General features: G+C 43.5%; 1 protein-coding gene across 1 annotated transcript; it reads left to right on the top strand.

Annotated features, from left to right (window-relative positions):
- The first annotated feature begins 67 nt into the window (after window positions 1-67).
- On the top strand, window positions 68-17983 carry LOC139534324 (sentrin-specific protease 3-like). The gene is made up of 11 exons (XM_071333384.1): window positions 68-206; window positions 996-1742; window positions 2032-2190; window positions 2835-2946; window positions 3814-3961; window positions 6115-6162; window positions 7577-7654; window positions 7921-8058; window positions 16277-16360; window positions 16490-16540; window positions 16833-17983. Exons 2-11 carry the CDS (start codon window positions 1034-1036, stop codon window positions 16941-16943), a joined length of 1638 nt encoding a protein of 545 aa, XP_071189485.1. The 5' UTR covers window positions 68-206; window positions 996-1033; the 3' UTR covers window positions 16944-17983.
- The last annotated feature ends 974 nt before the right edge of the window (window positions 17984-18957 follow it).

Raw genomic sequence — 18957 nt, 5'->3', positions numbered from 1 at the left:
TATTTTCTTGAAACCGGAAGTCCGGAAAGGGATCAATGTTAGCTGGGGGGGTGGTGACGATTGCTTTACTACATCAGTGTCTGCTTCATTGAATGAGGTTTAACAGAAAAGTCGCGTCTGTTTTGGTCCCAAAAATAATAAAAAAACACTACGCAAACGTTTAACTGTATATAAGAAACACATTTGCCCAAAACTGCAGTTTAACGGTGAGTGCGGGGTTGCATTTTACTTGAGACAAAAACGATAGGCGACCGGCAGTTTATGTTGTTATTTAGCTAATGTTAGCTTGCGAAGTAGCTAGCTATATCCTTGCTAAGTAGCTAGCATCGTTTTTCGCTTAATTGGTTACTCATGTATTGTTTATACAATGTGCATACAAAATAACATACCAAACTGTAAAATAGTTTTGATAGTTTAAAGTTATCTTCGGTCCTGTCGAAGCAAGCTAAACATGTTTCATCGCTATCCCATTAACGTTAACTAGTTATCAGCTGCTAACGTTAGCTGCAAACGACAGCTATTAACTGCATAGTTAACTAGCCTCCTTGCCAGCGTCTGTGAGCAACATTGAATACATGATGACATATCATTCACTTTTCTGCATCGTCAATAGTTATCTTTTGTTTCCAGTTCACAGGTTTCTTATATAAAGTGCAGCCTGCTAGCTCGCCAGCTGCATGTTACAATTAATGACTACCAAAATGAATGGCGTTCGCAAGGCACAGGATGTAAATGCATCAATGCACGCTATGTTGAAATTTAGAAGCGTTGAGCTGCATACAATAATTCGGCTAACCGGAAAGTAATGTACTAGTTTTATGCCCTAATGAGTTGCAGAAACCAACATGTGGTTACAGTCATGCTTGCAAAATTCTATGCACTTGCTTTGCATGTTGTAGATGTGCTTATTATAGTAGTGTCCTACCTACTGAAAAACATTGGAGGTGCATCATGTGACATTTGTCTCTAATTTCTCCCCCTTACTCGTTCCCCAGGCGACGAGCTGGCGCAGGTTGTGGGGTGCCCGTGGACCATGAGGGACAGTGGTAGCAGTCTAGCACAGAACCGTTGGCAGGGGCAGCTGGGCCTAGCTGTGGGCCAGGAGGACAGTGGGGATGGAGGTGGTGATGTAGCAATCTCCGGGGGTCACCTGGAGATGGACCCCACCTCAACCCACCAGATTCCCAGCCCCATGCCCCTAAAGCTGGGCCAGAAGGAAAGGGTGGCCTGGGAGGCCGAGGAGATGGAGGGGGAAAACGATGAGGAAGATTTTGAAGGTGAGGGCTGGGATGATGAGGAGGAGGAAGGACAGAAGGCTGAGGAGGAAGGAGAGGAGGCTGAGGTCGTATGGGAGGTCCCACACATGGTCCCCACCACATACCTACAAGAGCAGAATCATCATCACCAGCTGAAATCACCACTGGATGACCATGACAACAACCAGGCCGAACCTGAAGCCAGGGACTTTCCCAGCGTCCCTATCCCGTCCAGGCTCAACGGGTTCAGGCAGCGCAGGCTGAGGCGCTGGAGGAAGCTCCACTCCCATGAAGGTCTACGGCTCCGTCTCACCCAGCATTGGAAGACCTGGCGTCACCGGGCACAGTGGGTGGGCACCCTGGGGCACAGGAGGGCGAGGAGTTGGCGTCGGTATAGTTTGTATTCCAACCGCCAGGGGAGGGGAGTGGACCCGGGTCTGAGCAGCCCACTGTCAGATGATGAGAGGCTCGGTGGGTCTGAAAGAGGTGAGATGATCCCATGGAAGGTGTATCTGACAAACTGAAGACTCAGTGTTCGAAAGGGCTGTTGATATGATCAAAACAACAGAGGGTACACTCAAGTCTCTATTCTGCTGGCAAACAATTCTTATCTAATATACCCACTGTTGGCAAAATTGGAACGCTTGTGTTGGCACTGGGCTGATATGTTTCAATGACTGTGACTAACCATCTCAAAAGGTATCACCATTTTTATATAAACTATACTATAATTATCTCATAATATTCACTTACTAGACCTTTGTCGTCCCTGCAGACAACAGGTTGAATGGTTACTCAGGAGACTACCAGTCCAGTCAGATGGGTGGTCTGGTGGAAAGCGGAAGAAGGGGACCAGAGGCCTCATCGTACTCCATCGTCAGAGAGAAACCTGTGGAAGTCACTCTCACTGAGGAACACATGAGCTGTGTGCATGGTAAACTGAAACATACCATTTTGCTTCGGGAAAATTACCTTTTCTAGTTTATGTTATGTAATGAAGTAACTCAGGGATTTCCTGCTATTGAAATCATTGGGCAGGGGGCCTCCCGAGTGGTGTAAGGCAGTGCTAGAGGCGTCACTACAGACCTGGGTTTGATCCCGGGCTGTCACAACCGTCCGTGATCGGGAGTCTCATAGGGCGGCTCACAATTGGCCCAACGTTGTTAGAGTAGGGTTTGGCCGGAGTGGGCTTTACATGGCTCATCGTGCTCTAGCGACTCCTTGTGCCAGGCGCCTTCGCCTCCCGAGCCCGTTGGGAAGTTGCTGCGACGAGATTGAAATTGCTACATTGTATAGAATTTACCTCAATGGGTCTAATGATGAACTTAGCCTTAAGATTATTTTGGGAAACGGGGCCCAGTTCAAGTAAGAAATTAAGCTTTTCTCAAATCATTGTCCTGGGGTTGAAGTAGTTGAGGTAATATGTACATTTTGGTATGGTTTAGCTTTACACATCTGCTACCAACAGGATATGAATATAGGACTGACCTTGGCTGCTCAAGGTCACAGAATCCTCTACAGTCAGTGTGATTCCATATTACTCTCCCAACATTCTGTATTGTTTTCCCGTTGTCTTAGGGATCCTGGATGACTCCCTCCAGAAGTACGGCAGTCTGATCCCCATCCACGCTGATGACGTGGTGGAGAAATTAAAAGACATCTTCAACGACAACTTCGCACAGCCTCACAGGTCTGAGATGTGTACACACACACACACACACATAGTATACACGTTCACACACACAGGCAGATGTGCGAACACGGACAGACATGCAAAGAAATACACGCGCAGGTACACATTCTCACACAGTGCCCACACATACAGTACAAACACAGATGAATCATAATGTCTTGTAGAGAGCAACACCAACACAGCCTAATATTTATACAATCTGATATCCCTGATGTCTGCCTAATGTGAGGTTCCTTTTAAATGTTGGCCATAAAAAGCTTGGTGCTCTTTGCCAAGGCCAGGTGGAATGTAAACCAAGTACATCTGTCCTGGAGAGTAGTCACGTGTTCCTTCTAGCTTCTACGCAGCACTCTAATTTCAGACATAGAATTAGAATCATTCCAATTCTATGATTTTTAGACCTCCAAATTAGTTGTTTTTAACATTCCCAACACAATCTGTCAGAGTGAATTGGAACAAAGGGAATGGAAACCACCCACATGTTATTAGTATCACCCAAGTTCTGAGTATGTTCATGGAAATGAGTCTTCGTGTTATGACAAGACACAAATGTTACAAATTGAAGATCGTGATGTAACCCATCTGTGATGGAACCCCCTGTTCATCACCAGGGCTTGGGACGCAAAGGGAAGAAAACTGAAAACTGGTACGGACAAGTTGGACTCTCGCTATGTTGTGCACTAATGAATATGACCCAGCTGTTGCCCAGTGTAAAGTTTTAACGAGAAACAAATGTTTATGGTTCAAGTAATCCTTGACTGATACAGTTCCATCTGATATTTCCCAAAAAGACAAGGTGGTATAATGCAGAAATGCTTTTGTAAAAGTTCCATATAGCTCATCTCATGTTTCCATTTCCAACAGGAAAGTAGTGGTCCAACATCTAATCCAGTCCTACCAGAGGTCGTCTGGCACGGCCATGGTGCGAGGGTTCCGTGTCAACTACAAGCGTCATGTCCTTACCATGGATGACTTAAGCACGTTGTATGGACAGAATTGGCTCAATGACCAAGTGGGTGGGACCCTTTACTAACACTTTTGTAGTTTGTCAAATGAACGTCTATGTAAACATATTTTTTTATGGGCTTGTGATGTTACAATTGTACATCTTTATATACCATGTCAGCCTTGTTTTTAACTCCATTCATATGACTCCCCTCACTCATACAGACGCAGTGTATTCTAGAAATGACCAAAATAATTTTTAATCAGCACTTTCAGAGAGCGATGAACTAAAGTGGCACAAACTGATAAACAAACCTGAAAGTGTTTAAAAAAATTTAAAAATACAGATTATTTCACTTATAATTCACTGTATCACAATTCCAGTGGGTCAGAAGTTTACATACACTAAGTTGACTGTGCCTTTAAACAGCTTGGAAAATTCCAGAAAATAATGTCATGGCTTTAGAAGCTTCTGATAAGCTAATTGACATAATTTGAGTCAATTGGAGGTGTACCTGTGGATGTATTTCAAGGCCTACCTTCAAACTCAGTGCCTCTTTGCTTGACATCATGGGAAAATCAAAATAATCAGCCAAGACCTCAGAAAATAAGTTGTAGACCTCCAAGGTTCATCCTTGGGAGCAATTTCCAAACGCCTGAAGGTACCACGTTCATCTGTACAAACAATAGTAAGCAAGTATAAACACCATGGAACCACGCAGCCGTCATACAGCTCAGGAAGGAGACGCGTTCTGTCTCCTAGAGATGAATGTACTTTGGTGCGAAAAGTGCAAATCAATCCCAGAACAACAGCAAAGGACCTTGTGAAGGTGCTGGAGGAAACGGGTACAAAAGTATCTATATCCACAGTAGAACGAGTCCTATATAGACATAACCTCAAATGCTGCTCAGCAAGGAAGAAACCAGTGCTCCAAAACTGCCATAAAAAAGCCTGACTACGGTTTGAAACTGCACATGGGGACATAGTGTGTGTGTATGTGGGGGCGGCAGGTAGCCTAGTGGTTAGAACGTTGGACTAGTAACCAAAAGGTTGCAAGATCGAATCTCCGAGCTGACCAAGTAAAATTCTGTCGTTCTGCCCCTGAACAAGGCACTGTACTCTCTGTACTTTTTGCAGAATATCAGTCTGTCCCTGATGTTTTTCCTGGAGAGAAGTGGCTTCTTTGCTGCCCTTCTTGACACCAGGCCATCCTCCAAAAGTCTTCGCCTCACTGTGCGTGCAGATGCACTCACACCTGCCTGCTGCCATTCCTGAGCAAACTCTGTACTGGTGGTGCCCCGGTCCCGCAGCTGAATCAACTTTAGGTGACGGTCCTGGCGCTTGTTGGACTTTCTTCGGCGCCCTGAAGCCTTCTTCACAACAACTGAACCGCTCTCCTTGAAGTTCTTGATGATCCGATAAATGGTTGATTTAGGTGCAATCTTACTGGCAGCAATATCCTTACCTGTGAAGCCCTTTTTGTGCAAAGCAATGATGACGGCACGTATTTCCTTGCAGGAAACCATGGTTGACAGAGGAAGAACAATGATTCCAAGCACCACCCTCCTTTTGAAGCTTCCAGTCTGTTATTTGAACTCAATCAGCATGACCGAGTGATCTCCAGCCTTGTCCTCGTCAACACTCACACCTGTGTTAACGAGAGAATCACTGACATGATGTCAGCTGGTCCTTTTGTGGCAGGGCTGAAATGCAGTGGGAATGTTTTTTGGGGATTCAGTTCATTTGCATGGCAAAGAGGGACTTTGCAATTCATCTGATCACTCTTCGTAACATTCTGGAGTATATGCAAATTGCCATCATACAAACTGAGGCAGCAGACTTTGAAAATTCATATTTGTGTCATTCTCAACTTTTAGCCACGACTGTATATAGTCTCGCTAATGTTATTTTACTGCTGCTCTTTAATTACTTTTATTTCTTAATCTGATCTGTATTTTTTTTTAAACTGCATTGTTGGTTAGGGGCTCGTAAGTAAGCGTTTGTTTCACTGTTGTATTCGGCGCATGTGACTAAGATTTGATTTGTAACCTGAATTTCTGCATACATTTAGCATTTTCTGTATTGAAATATTGCATGACTTATGCAAAATTGTATATGTGGGTATGTCTAGTTAAGATTGAGCCCTGTATGCAAATATCTGTTACTTTTGAACAGATTAAAAGCAAGGCATTGTTTATTCAATGTCTCTTCTTCTTTAGGTCATGAACATGTATGGTGACCTTGTGATGGACTCGGTGTCCGAGAAGGTAGGAACCATTTTAAATGTATAATACAACATACTTCCACAATATACTACTTCAACAAAATCCATAATATTTATCCTGAATACAGTACAGTGGCAAGAAAAAGTATGAACCCTTTGGAATTACCTGTATTTCTGCAAAAATGTCTCATAACTTGGTCTGATCTTCATCTAAGTCACAACAATAGACACACAGTCTGCTTAAACTAATAACACAAACAAATATAGGTTTTCATGTCTTTATTGAACACACCGTGTAAACATTCACAGTGCAGGGTGAGAAAAGTATGTGAACCCTTAGATTTAATAACTGGTTCACCCTCCTTTGGCAGCAATAACCTCAATCAAACATTTTCTGTAGTTGCCAATCAGACCTGCACAACGGTCATGAGGAATTTTGGACCATTCCTCGTAACAAAACTGTTCCAGTTAAGCAATTTTCTTGGGATGTCTGGTGTGAACTGCCTTCTTGAGGTCATGCCACAGCATCTCAATCGGGTTGAGGTCAGGACTCTGACTGGGCCACTCCAGAAGGTGTATTTTCTTCTGTTGAAGCCATTCTGTTGTTGATTTATTTCTGTGTTTTGGGTCGTTGTCCTTTTGCATCACCCAACTTCTGTTGAGCTTCAATTGGCAGATAGCCTAACATTCCCCTGCAAAATGTCTTGATAAACTTGGGAATTCATTTTTCCGTCGACGAGAGCAAGCTGTCCAGGCCCTGAAGCAGCAAAGCAACCCCAAACCATGACGCTCCCTCCACCATACTTTATAGTTGGGATGAGGTTTTGATGTTGGTGTGCTGTGCCTTTTTTTCTCCGCACATAGTGTTGTGTTCCTTCCAAACAACTCAACTGTAGTTTCATCTGTCCACAGAATATTTTGCCAGTAGCGCTGTGGAACATCCAGGTGCTCTTTTACAAACTTCAGACAGTGGCTTCAGTGGCTTCTTCCGTGGTGTCCTCTCATGAACACCATTCTTGTTTTTAATGTTTTACGTATCGTAGACTCGTCAACAGAGATGTTGGCATGTTCCAGATATTTCTGTAAGTCTTTAGCTGACACTAGAATTCTACTTAACCTCATTGAGCATTCTGCACTGCGCTGTTGCAGTCATCTTTGCAGGACGGCCACTCATAGGGAGAGTAGCAACAGTGCTGAACTTTCTCCATTTGTAGACCATTTGCCTTAACCTTGATGTTCATCAATCCACAGTTTTAGAGATGCTTTTGTAACCCTTTCCAGCTTTACACACACTGTGTTTGTCTATTGTTGTGACTTAGATGATCAGATCAAATGTTATGACCAATTTATGCAGAAATCCAGGTAATTCCAAAGGGTTCACATACTTTTTCTTGCCACTATATTCAGTGAAGGAGAACATCTGTAGCATCTGATGTCTTTTTTTCCTTCTCTCTCAGGTTCACTTCTTCAACAGTTTCTTCTACGACAAGTTGAGGACGAAAGGCTACGATGGAGTCAAACGATGGACAAAGAATGTAAGGAACCATAAAGCTATTCGTTATCTAATTGTTTTTTTGTTGTTTCGTTGTCCTCAATATACCCACTTTGCATTATCCTTTCTCAATCAAGCAATCAAATGTTGTCAGTATATTTGCATTATTACTAAATATGCAACAAATTGTGAACCAATTGACATTTGTGCACCTGTCACTAATACAATGAGGGGGAAAATCTGTTACGCATAGAGACCCGGGCCTTAAACCACCAATGCCTGAACATGTTCCTACCTCTTCCCTCCCAGGTGGACATCTTCAAGAAGGATCTCCTCCTGATCCCCATCCACCTGGAGGTCCACTGGTCCCTGGTCAGCGTAGACATCCCCCGTAGGGCAATCACCTACTTTGACTCCCAACGCACTCTCAACCGACGCTGCCCAAAGGTGAGACAGCCATCTTTCTTTTTTTTTTTTTTTTGAAAACTCTGTTTATTAAGTTTTACACACACAGACAAGACAAAGCAATATAAATAATATACTCAACTAGAAAAAAATACAAATAATACATTAAAAAAAAATAGCTTTAAAGATACCATACTTTAGACAAGTTAAACACACCAGGCAGAAGGCTACAAAGGTTAAAGGGCAATCTATAGTATAGGGACAGAGCAACCACCTCACCATTGTTCCTGTAAACAGTCAAGGGATGGGGTGGAGAAATGCAACCACTCACAGACAGTCAAGGCCACAGACCAACCATCCACTGGACCAAAAATGAAACGTTTACAATGCTTTAAAATAAAAAATGAATAATAATAATTTTATGTAGGCGTGAACAAAATTTAAAAATAAAAATAACTGGGAAAAACAAGCTCACACCTTAGTCTCTGCCCCGGCAAGATGAACAAGGCATCCGCAGGTCACAATCAATAAGCACATCAACCTTAATGCCCCCCCCCCCCAGAAAAAACACAGAGAAATGCTCATCCAACCCCTAAGTAAGTCACAGGGGGGTCAAATACAGACTTATTTTGGTTTTAATAGGAATGCCATCAGAGGATGGACTGTTTAAAGTAACACCGGAATGGAGCCCAAGCCTCATTAAACAGTTTGGGGTTCCCACGTGAATTGAATTTAATTTTTTCTAGTTTCAGAGAGCACAACACATCTCTCACCCAATATGTATAAGATGGGGGAGCTGCCATCTTCCAGTTCTGTAGTATTAGCCGTCTAGCTAAAAGAGTTGTATAAGCAACAGTGTCCGACTGGATTCTTGACAGGGGGGTACCTATGGGCAGTACACCAAAAAGGGCTGTAAGGGGAGACGGATCTATAACAGTGTCATATATATCAGAGAAACATTTAAATATTAATTCCCAGAAACCTGACAGTTTATGACAGCCCCAGAACATATGCAACAGTGTGGCTGGTTCAATTTTACATCTGACACAGGTAGGATCAAAATCAGAGAATATTCTTCCAAGTCTGGCCCCAGACCAGTGGATACGGTGAACCACCTTGAATTGAATGAGGCTGTGTCTAGTGCTAAAAGAGGACGAATGCACCCTGCGCAGCACAGATTCCCAGGTGTCTTCCCCAAGTTCCTCCCCCAAATCCTTTTCCCATCGAGTCTTTAAAGGCACCAAAGAGGGGTTCTGTAAGTCATGAATGATTGCATATACATCTGAAATTGTGCCCCTAGGAAGCTTGTTCAGCTCCAAGATGCTCTCTATAGCTGTATTCGCAGGCCTATGGGGAAATTCAGGTGTGTTAGCTCTGACAAAGTTCCTAGTCTGGAGATAGCGGAAAAAGTGGGATTGGGGGAGGTTGAACCTTTCCTGTAGCTGAGCAAAAGAGGCAAATGTGTCATCAAAGAATAATTGGGCTAGTGAGGAGAGGCCTAGTGAGTGCCAGATGCCAAAAGCCCCATCATTCAAAGATGGAGGAAATAAAATGTTCTGATTGATTGGGCCTGATAGAGAAAAGCCTCGGAGGCCAAAGGCTAAACGGAACTGATTCCAAATTTTAAGAGACTGCTTTACAATTGGGTTGACACACCTTTTGCCTAGGGACACTGGGAGAGACGAGCACAACACAGAAGAAAGTGCAGCAGGTTTACACGATTCAGACTCCATCTGGACCCAGAGTGGTCTGGGGCCAGTAGGATCAGTCTGCAGCCAGTACAGAAGGGCTCTGAAATTTGCAGCCCAATAGTATGTCTGAAAATTTGGTAGAGCTAAACCCCCCAATGACCCAGGCTTCTGTAAATGTTTTTTACCAATCCGTGGTACCTTGCCATCCCAAATGAAATGCATGAATGTTTGATCCAGTGAAATAAAAAAAGATTTTGGAATAAAAATGGGTAAACATTGAAATAAATATAGAAATTTGGGCAACACACTCATTTTAATGACATTAATCCTTCCGATAAGAGAAAGAGGTAGCGACTTCCAAAAAGTAAAAGATTGTTTCAAACTGTCTGCTAGAGCAACCAAGTTTTCCTGAAACAGATTTGAATATTTCCTTGTCACTTTAACTCCCAAGTAGGTGAATTGATCCCGGACAATCCTAAACTGAGAACTTGTAAAAGAGCACTTTAAAGCAGCCTTGTTTACAGGAAAAAGCTCACTCTTGCCTAGATTCAGCTTGTACCCTGAGATTGATCCAAACCTTTTAAGAACAGATAAGGCGCGTGGCAATGAGGTATCAGGGTTAGAGATAAACAAAAGGAGGTCATCCGCATATAGCGAGACTTTCTGCTCTGAGCCCGTCCTGATTATTCCTTGAATGGCATCATTAGAGCGTAGTGCAATGGCGAGAGGTTCGATTGCCAAAGCAAACAACAAGGGGGAGAGTGGACAGCCCTGTCTGGATCCGCGGTGCAAGGGAAAATAGTCAGAGGACAAGTTGTTAGTCCGTACCGAAGCCATGGGGGAAAAATAAAGAATCTTTATCCACGCAATGAATTTGGGACCAAAGCCAAATCTATAAAGGGTAGCTGTTAGGTAATCCCACTCAACGCGGTCAAACGCTTTTTCTGCATCAAGTGAGACCACTACCTCTGGGTCCTCCGACGCTGGGGAGTACAGTATATTCATAAGGCGCCTAATATTGAAAAACAAATGCCTATTTCTCACAAAGCCAGTCTGGTCAGAGTGTATTACTTGGTGCAGCGAGCCTTCCATACGGATGGCTAAAAGCTTGGCTAGAATTTTGTAATCACAGTTTAAAAGCGAGATTGGGCGATAGGATCCACATTCCAGGGGGTCTTTGTTTTTCTTTAATAGTAATGAAATTGAAGCCTGATAAAGAGTAGGCGGTAGCTTTGAGGTATCAAGGCACTCTGCAAATAGTCGAGACAAGAATGGGCAAAGCAGACCAGAAAACGTCCTGTAAAATTCGGTTGGAAAACCATCCGGACCCGGTGATTTACCACTTTTCATTGCGGACACTGCTGTTGCAATCTCCTCAGGTGTAAATTCTTCTTCTAGACAGTCATGGGTGTCTGTATCAATTGAAGGCATATTCAGGCCATTAAAGAAGGAATCAATCAGCAAAGGGTCTTGAGGGGATTCAGAGGTGTATAGCGCAGAGTAAAATTGTTTGAATTGATCATTGATCTCTTTATGTATAACTGTGGTGGCACCAGACGGGGTCCTTATTTGTGGGATTAAACGTGAGGCCTCAGATTTACGGATCTGATGTGCAAGGAGTTTACTGGCCTTGTCGCCTTGTTCATACACTCTGTACCGAGCTCGCAAGAGTAACTGTTCAGCTTGCCTGGTAGAAAGCTCATCAAATTCAGATTGGAGTAGTTGGCGCTCTTTATGCAGATCAGAGGAAGGAACCGTAGCATACTTCTCATCCAATGTGGCTATGGATTCGCTCAGGTCCCGAAGTCGCTGAGAGCGAACTCTGTTTTGGTTGGCTGTATAAGAGATAATTTGGCCACGTAGGTATGCTTTGAGAGACTCCCATATGGTAGAGCAGGACATACCTGGTGTTGAATTAGTTTCTAGGAATAAGGTGATTTCAGAAGAAATGAAATTGACAAACTCCTTATCTGAGAGTAAAATGGGGTTGAGACGCCATTGATAACACATAGGAGGTCGCTGGGGAAACTCTAGTTCAAGCACTAATGGTGAATGGTCAGAAATAACAATACTCTTGTAAGTACACTGCCGAAGGTTAGGCAGAAGTTTTTTGTCCAAAAAGAAGTAATCAATCCGGGAGTATGTTTGATGGACATGAGAATAAAAGGAATACTGTCTATCTGTAGGATGTAGGAAACGCCAGGCCTCAAACATGGCATATTTCTGAAGAAAGGCTTGAATAAGTAGGGCACATTTAGATGGGCCTGTAGTTGTTCGTGAGGACTTGTCAAGAACTGGGGACATTTTGCAGTTGAAATCCCCCCCTAAAATCAACAAATGAGAATCTAAATTTGGTATAGCAGACAAAAAGGAAGAAATGAAACTTGTGTCATCCCAATTGGGAGCATAAACACTAGCCAAAACAAGAGGGGTAGAAAACAGTTTACCGGTTACTATGATGTATCGTCCCTTAGGATCAGCGATAACCTCAGAAGCTACAAAGGGAGTAGCTTTATCAACCAAAATGGCAGCCCCTCTTGATTTACTATGAAAGTTAGAGTGGAACACTTGACCAACCCAGTCCCTACGCATCCTAAAGTGCTCACCAGTCCTCAAGTGAGTCTCTTGTAGAAATGCAATATTTGCATTCAAACCCTTTAAGTGTGTCAACACCCTCTTACGCTTCACTGGGTTATTAACCCCTTTGATGTTCCACGAAATGTACTTGATCGCATTGTTTCGGCCCCTCTGGGCATTCCCGTTATACAACCCTGTCATTAAAGCATAGAATGGAAAAGCAATGAGCGCCCAAAAACCCCAGAATAACTTGTCTCAGAGTAATAATGTACGGTGGTAGATGTTTGGAAAAAGTACAGAAAAACCCCCGAAAAAGACAGAATGACAACATTAGAACTGAACAATTCAACCCCTCCCCCCACCCCCTCCCCCCATCCCAGACAATACCTCCCCAAACGAGGTACAAGCCTAAATAGAACATGTTCTCTTCGCACAGTATGTCTGTGAGAGTGCGGTCTTAAACCTAAACCCACAGTCCCGCTCTTTAAAGTCGCGTTTTGTTAGTGGATCAAACAGCAAAAAAAAAGATAATCATTTTTTAAATAAAAACAAATAAAAGTGAATCCCTTGTGCAAACGAAATTACAAAAGCACCACTTGTAGATGTATATAATTATATTCCCAGTCTTATAACAGGCATTTGAGAGAGAAAATAAATAAAATGTATAAAGGCTCTCAGCCGAAGACCTAATTTGAAGTAAGGAAATCGTAGTAAGACAATCAAAAATAATAATAATGATTATTATTATAATAGTTGTCTAGTTGAATGCTGAGACAGCTTACAACCAATACCAAAAAACTACGTGTGCGCAACGTTGAACGCTTGCTGGGCATAAATGACGCTCAGAACTTTTAAAGTGCGGACCCCAAAAAACGTGTCGCCTCGGGAAGCATTTACTGTCTACTGGGTCAATGCAAACGGATGCAGTAAACAAATAGCCAAGAATATTTTGAGTCACTGAGACACTATGTAAACAAACTGAATAGGTGAGCAAGACAGCCTAGAAACACAGGAGTAAAGTAAAACCTCAATACAATGAAATTAAAATGACTGAATGCTTGTAAGGCAAGCACACTAGATGATCAAAACATTTGATCACATCAAATAAGCCTGAATGGGTTCGCCAACTCCCCAACTATACAAAATTAGCATGTTGTAGCTAAACATAATTGTACCACAGGTGGGTTACTTACTATCCACAGTTCGCAAGCAACAGTTGCTGAACTATGAGCAAGTTCAAGACTTCTTGATGTGACGTTGAATGTGAGAGAGAGCCTCATCCGGAGATTCAAATGTGTAGTCTTTACCATCATGAGATAGCCATAAACGGGCCGGGAATCGCAGTCCGTACTTCACACCTGGATGGTCCCGAAGTAGTCGCTTGGCCTGCCCGAAAGCTGCGCGCTGCCTGGAAACAGTGGGGGAGTAGTCCTGGTAGATGGAGAAGCTCTGTCCTTGAAAGCTCAGAGTGGTATTGCGGGCTCGTCGGAGAATCTCCATCTTCTCATGGAAAAAGTGCACTCGAAGAATTATGTCACGGGGCCTCTCCCCATCCCGGGGCTTTGGGCGCAGCGACCGGTGGGCACGATCAATCAGGGGCTTTTCATCTAAGGCAAGAACATCCTTCAGCAGCCCAGAAACGAAATCCGTGGCGCGAGGCATTTCCGCTGACTCTGGGACTGATACAAGTCTCAGGTTATTGCGGCGAGAGAATCCCTCTAAACTTACACAGCTCTCCTTCACCTTTTCCAAATCCGCAGCGAGGCGTTTCACGTCAGCCTCCAGGGATGTAGTTAAGTCGGAGACATTTGTAGCGGAGGTCTCCAGTGCTGCAATCGTTGTAGTGTGCGACGCCATTGTTGTTTTGAGTGATGTGATTGCTGGCACCGTCTCGTTCCGCAGGATGGTTAGATCTGCTTTTAAAGTATCAGAAACCTCCTTTATTCGGGCCTCAATCGTATTAACCACCTCCGTTTTCATTTCAACTATCTCAGAGCGTAGTAGTTTGATGGCCTCGAGAATGTTCATTTCAGCGCCGCCAGGCCAAGCCGCCCCCCCGGGTAAAGTGTCAGTCCCCGGGCCGTCAGGCTCAGGAGAGGGCGGTGATGAGAGTGTGTCTTGTAGGCCGGGTTTTCTCAAAGTCATGCTTTTAGCCTTATGTTTCGTCGACATGCTGACATTTGGAAGTAAAGTAGTCTTGGTTTTTACGGGAAGGGATCACCAAAATAATATATGAAAATAAATACGGTTCTGCTGCAAAATTCACATAAACTTTAAAAATACCACGGGAGCAAACGGAAAACACGTCAGTCGCACATGGCGTCCCTCCAATCCCCCCCGAGACAGCCATCTTTCAAATGCATATTTAACCCAGAAGTCCAGTTAAGGTCAGAACATCTCTTTCCCAAGTGAGACCTGACCATGGGTCACACAGAGAAATTTTGCTTGCTAAAATCTGAGTCAACGTTCTGTTTTGTGCCATACCTTTTTTCTTCTCTGACATGTAACCTCTGCAAAAAAATGCACCTGTGGAACGGTCGTTAAGACACTAACAGCTTGCAGACGGTAGGCAATTAAGGTCACAGTTATGAAAACTTAGGACACTTAAGAGGCCTTTCTACTGACTCTGAAAAACACCAAAAGAAAGATGCCCAGGGTCCCTGCGCATCTGCGTGAACGTGCCTTAGGCATGCTGCAAGGAGGCATGAGGACTGCAGATGTGGCCAGGGCAATAAATTGCAATGTCCGTACTGTGAGGACGAAGACAGCGAGACAGGACAGATAGCTGATCGTCCTCGCAGTGGCAGACCACGTGCAACAACACCTGCGCAGGATCAGTACATCCGAACACCACACCTGCGGGACAGGTACAGGATGGCAACAACAACTGTCCATGTTACACCAGGAATGCACAATCCCTCCATCAGTACTCAGACTGTCCGCAATAGGCTGAGAGAGGCTGGACTGAGGGCTTGTAGGCCTGTTGTAAGGCAGGTCCTCACTAGACATCACTGGCAAGAACGTCGCCTATGGGAACAAACACACCGTCGCTGGACCAGACAGGCAAAAAGTGCTCTTCACTGACGAGTTGCAGTTTTGTCTCACCGGGGGTGATGGTCTGATTCGCGTTTATCGTCGACGGAATGAGCGTTACACCGAGGCCTGTACTCTGACTCTGGAGCGCGATCGATTTGGAGGTGGAGGGTCCATCATGGTCTGTGGCGGTGTGTCACAGCGTCATTGGACTGAGCTTGTTGTCATTGCAGGCAATCTCAACCCTGTGTGTTACAGGGAAGACATCCTCCTCCCTCATGTGGTACCCTTCCTGCAAGCTCATCCTGACATGACCCTCCAGCATGACAATGCCACCAACCATATTGCTCGTTCTGGGCGTGATTTCCTGCAAGACAGGAATGTCAGTGTTCTGCCATGGCTAGCGAAGAGCCCGGATCTCAATCCCATTGAGCACGTCTGGGACCTGTTGGATCGGAGGGTGAGGGCTAGGGCCATTCCCCCCCAGAAATGTTCGGGAACTTGCAGGTGCCTTAGTGGAAGAGTGGGTAACATCTCACAGCAAGAACTGGCAAATCTGGTGCAGTCCATAAGGAGGAGATGCACTGCAGTACTTAATGCAGCTGGTGGCCACACCAGATACTGACTGTTACTTTTGATTTTGACCCCCCCTTGTTCAGGGACATGTTATTCCATTTCTGTTAGTCACATGTCTGTGGAACTTGTTCAGTTTGTCTCAGTTGTTGAATCTTGTTATGTTCATACAAATATTTACACATGTTAAGTTTGCTGAAAATAAACGCAGTTGACAGTGAGGACGTTTCTTTTTTTGCTGAGTTTATTTAGGATGTTGTGGCACCTCGATTTCTATTTGTTACAGCACCTGATCTGTTTCACCTCGTTCAGAATGGTCTGTTTGGGTGTTTATTTGGTCGTCTTTGAAATTAAGCGAAATTGGCTCTTGTTTTCCACCTCCTCAGCATATTGCAAAGTATCTGCAGGCGGAGGCTGTCAAGAAAGACCAGAGAGATTTCCTTACAGGGTGGAAAGGCTATTTCAAAATGGTGAGTCGGTTTGTCTTCAGTTCTGATTCATAGTGTAACAACAATTGCTTTACACGAATGAACAACAGATTTTGTTTTTGACATTGGTGGGGGTATATTCTGAGTGCATTTACTGTTTGTGTGTTTCAGAATGTGGGCCGTCAGAACAATGACAGTGACTGTGGGGCGTTTGTTCTTCAGGTAGGTACAAGTCCTGATTTACAATCAGAGAGCCATGGTCCATAGCTGTCCTTGTACTACACACTTGTGTGCTGTATTCTAAATCAAGCCTAGTCCCTACTCCCAAGACCTTGTCACTCATTTAGATTTAGGATTGGATAGCTTTAATATTGTAACTGCTTAACATTGCCCTCTGAATGGCAAGGTAGAGCAATTTGGTGCTAGAGGGCCTGGATGTTGCTTTCGGGGCCTTTGTGTCCAACACTAGGGGGAAGCATGATTTCTAACCTGTCTCTGTCGGTGTTCCTTCCAGTACTGCAAGACTCTAGCCCTGGGTCAGCCGTTCAGCTTCGGCCAGCAGGACATGCCCAAACTGAGGAGACTCATGTACAAAGAACTCTGTCACTGCAAGCTCTCGCTGTGACACCACGCCCTTTGAGGATTTTTAACAAAGAAGTGGGGGATTCTGAGGAAGCGAGGGATGGTTATAATGACCTATTCCAAACGAGCTAGTGACTGAAAGAAAGGAAACAATAACTTTTCAAAGGAAAAAAAAATTCTCCCCTTGACGACATTGATATCCAGAGACTTTACAACTACAAGTGGACCTTTTCTTTTCATCCCTTTATCTGTCCCCTCTTTTTATTTTATTTTCATGACCCTTGTTTTTATTTAATTTTGATGTTTGTTTCCTTGTGATTGACAGAGGCCAAGTCTTCGATTATATCCCAAAAGGCACACTATTTCCATATGTAGTGCACTACTTTTGATCATGGGCCCTGGACAAATGCAGTACACTATATAGGTAATAGGGTTCTATTTCGGATGCAAACCAAGTCTACTATACTCTGGTGGTGAAATGGTGCATTTGAATAGAAATACACTTTTCTCTTTCTCCCAATGGACTTATCACCTTACCGGTGCAGGAACCCCCCAAACGGACAAGCGTCGATTGGAGGGGGGAAAGTGGGTATTCTATCTTCACTTATGTTCAGTTTTTTTTTTTTTGTCTTTATCAGTAAAAAAACATGTTGCTATGCTTATTGTTCATGGTGTTTTTTGGAGGGCAGTGATGTTTTTTTATTTTGATTTAAAATAAAAACAAAATCTTACTAAGTCCTGTTTGAGTCATTGGTTGGACCATGTCAGCTATAAACAACCATGATTCCCAAATGGCACTCTATGCCCTTTATAGTACACTACTTTGACCATAAGGTTCTGGTCAAAAGTGCACTATATAAGGAATGGGGTGTCATTTGGCACGTATTTGTGGTATTACATTTTCCCCTCCTTTAACTAAAAGCGACATTGTTGATGGGTATGTTTTTGTTTTTATATTGTTTTTTGAGCAGAAGTTTGATGGAACATAATTGATTGTTTTTATACCTTTTTTAAAAAGCATTTATGGTTGATCAGAATAAACAAGTACATGGCAAGGAACAGAAATGAAAGTTGAATTTCTTTCATGCTTTGTATAATGTATTTATTAGCTAATGTGAATAGAGGAAGAGGATGATTTCTCTAGTGGTGTGGCAGCTAGATGTTCTGGATTGTGTGCGGGTTTGTTTGTCTGTCTGGGTGATCCTATCTAAAAAGACGAAGCTATTCATGCATACCTAAATGACACTATAAATATATTTCAAGATTTTGCTGGAGCAATGTAATGGCAGCAAAAGTTTGCTTCCTGCTGGTAGTTGCCAAGTGCTAGCTTCTAGTAGTTACACATGGATGTGGAAGGTAGATTGCTCATACTGACTTCTATAGTTCCAGTCATAATTCTAACACAGTGTAGTGTGCTTTTTGAACCGATATTAGAGGGTAAGGTAGAGTGGAGGTTGTCCGTCACATCTGTTTTATGGTGTGAGTTACCAAAGCAGACAATGTTAGTCATTAGGTACGTTTTATCTCCATTACAAAAAATAGAGGCTAGTCTAGGTAGATGGTGATGCTGTAAATTACTCATGTTCTTCCAAAAAAGTTCAGAGTACAAGTACAACACGATGTGTATATTGCAACACAGCAGGAGACATGTCATCTAAATATTACTGTAATTTGCGAAATTACGATTTTTAATAAATGTTTATTTAAATAGGTATGTCCGTTAATAAGAACAAATTCTTATTTACAATAATGTCCTACCCCAGCCAAACCCGGGCGACGCTGGGCCAATTGTGCCCTGCCCTATGGGACTCTGGATGTGGATTCTAACCAGGGACTGTAGTAACGCCTCTTGCACTGAGATGCAGTGCCTTGACCGCTGCGCCACTCGAGAGCCCAATTGAGTGACGTAAAGACTGGCAGGGGATGGCTCTACCCATATGTGGTGCTAAATGAACTGTTCCTGCATCGGTTTCAGATTTCTCATTCTAGAATGTTGAAGTTTTTAACATGATCGGAAAAGCTGATCTGAGATCAGTGTTCGAGCGCGTTCAACGCTG

This window comes from Salvelinus alpinus, chromosome 11 (assembly GCF_045679555.1).
Source record: "Salvelinus alpinus chromosome 11, SLU_Salpinus.1, whole genome shotgun sequence".
NCBI classification, from domain to species: domain Eukaryota; kingdom Metazoa; phylum Chordata; class Actinopteri; order Salmoniformes; family Salmonidae; genus Salvelinus; species Salvelinus alpinus.
This window is presented reverse-complemented; position numbering and strand designations above follow the sequence as displayed.

What these genes read in the sequence shown, in the direction of transcription:
- LOC139534324 (XM_071333384.1), top strand. Translation starts at nt 1,034, where the DNA reads ATGAGGGACAGTGGTAGCAGTCTAGCACAGAACCGTTGGCAGGGGCAG. An exon ending in AACTTCGCACAGCCTCACAG is followed by an intron (nt 2,947 to 3,813) that starts GTCTGAGATGTG and finishes CATTTCCAACAG; the next exon opens with GAAAGTAGTGGTCCAACATC. An exon ending in TGGACTCGGTGTCCGAGAAG is followed by an intron (nt 6,163 to 7,576) that starts GTAGGAACCATT and finishes CTTCTCTCTCAG; the next exon opens with GTTCACTTCTTCAACAGTTT.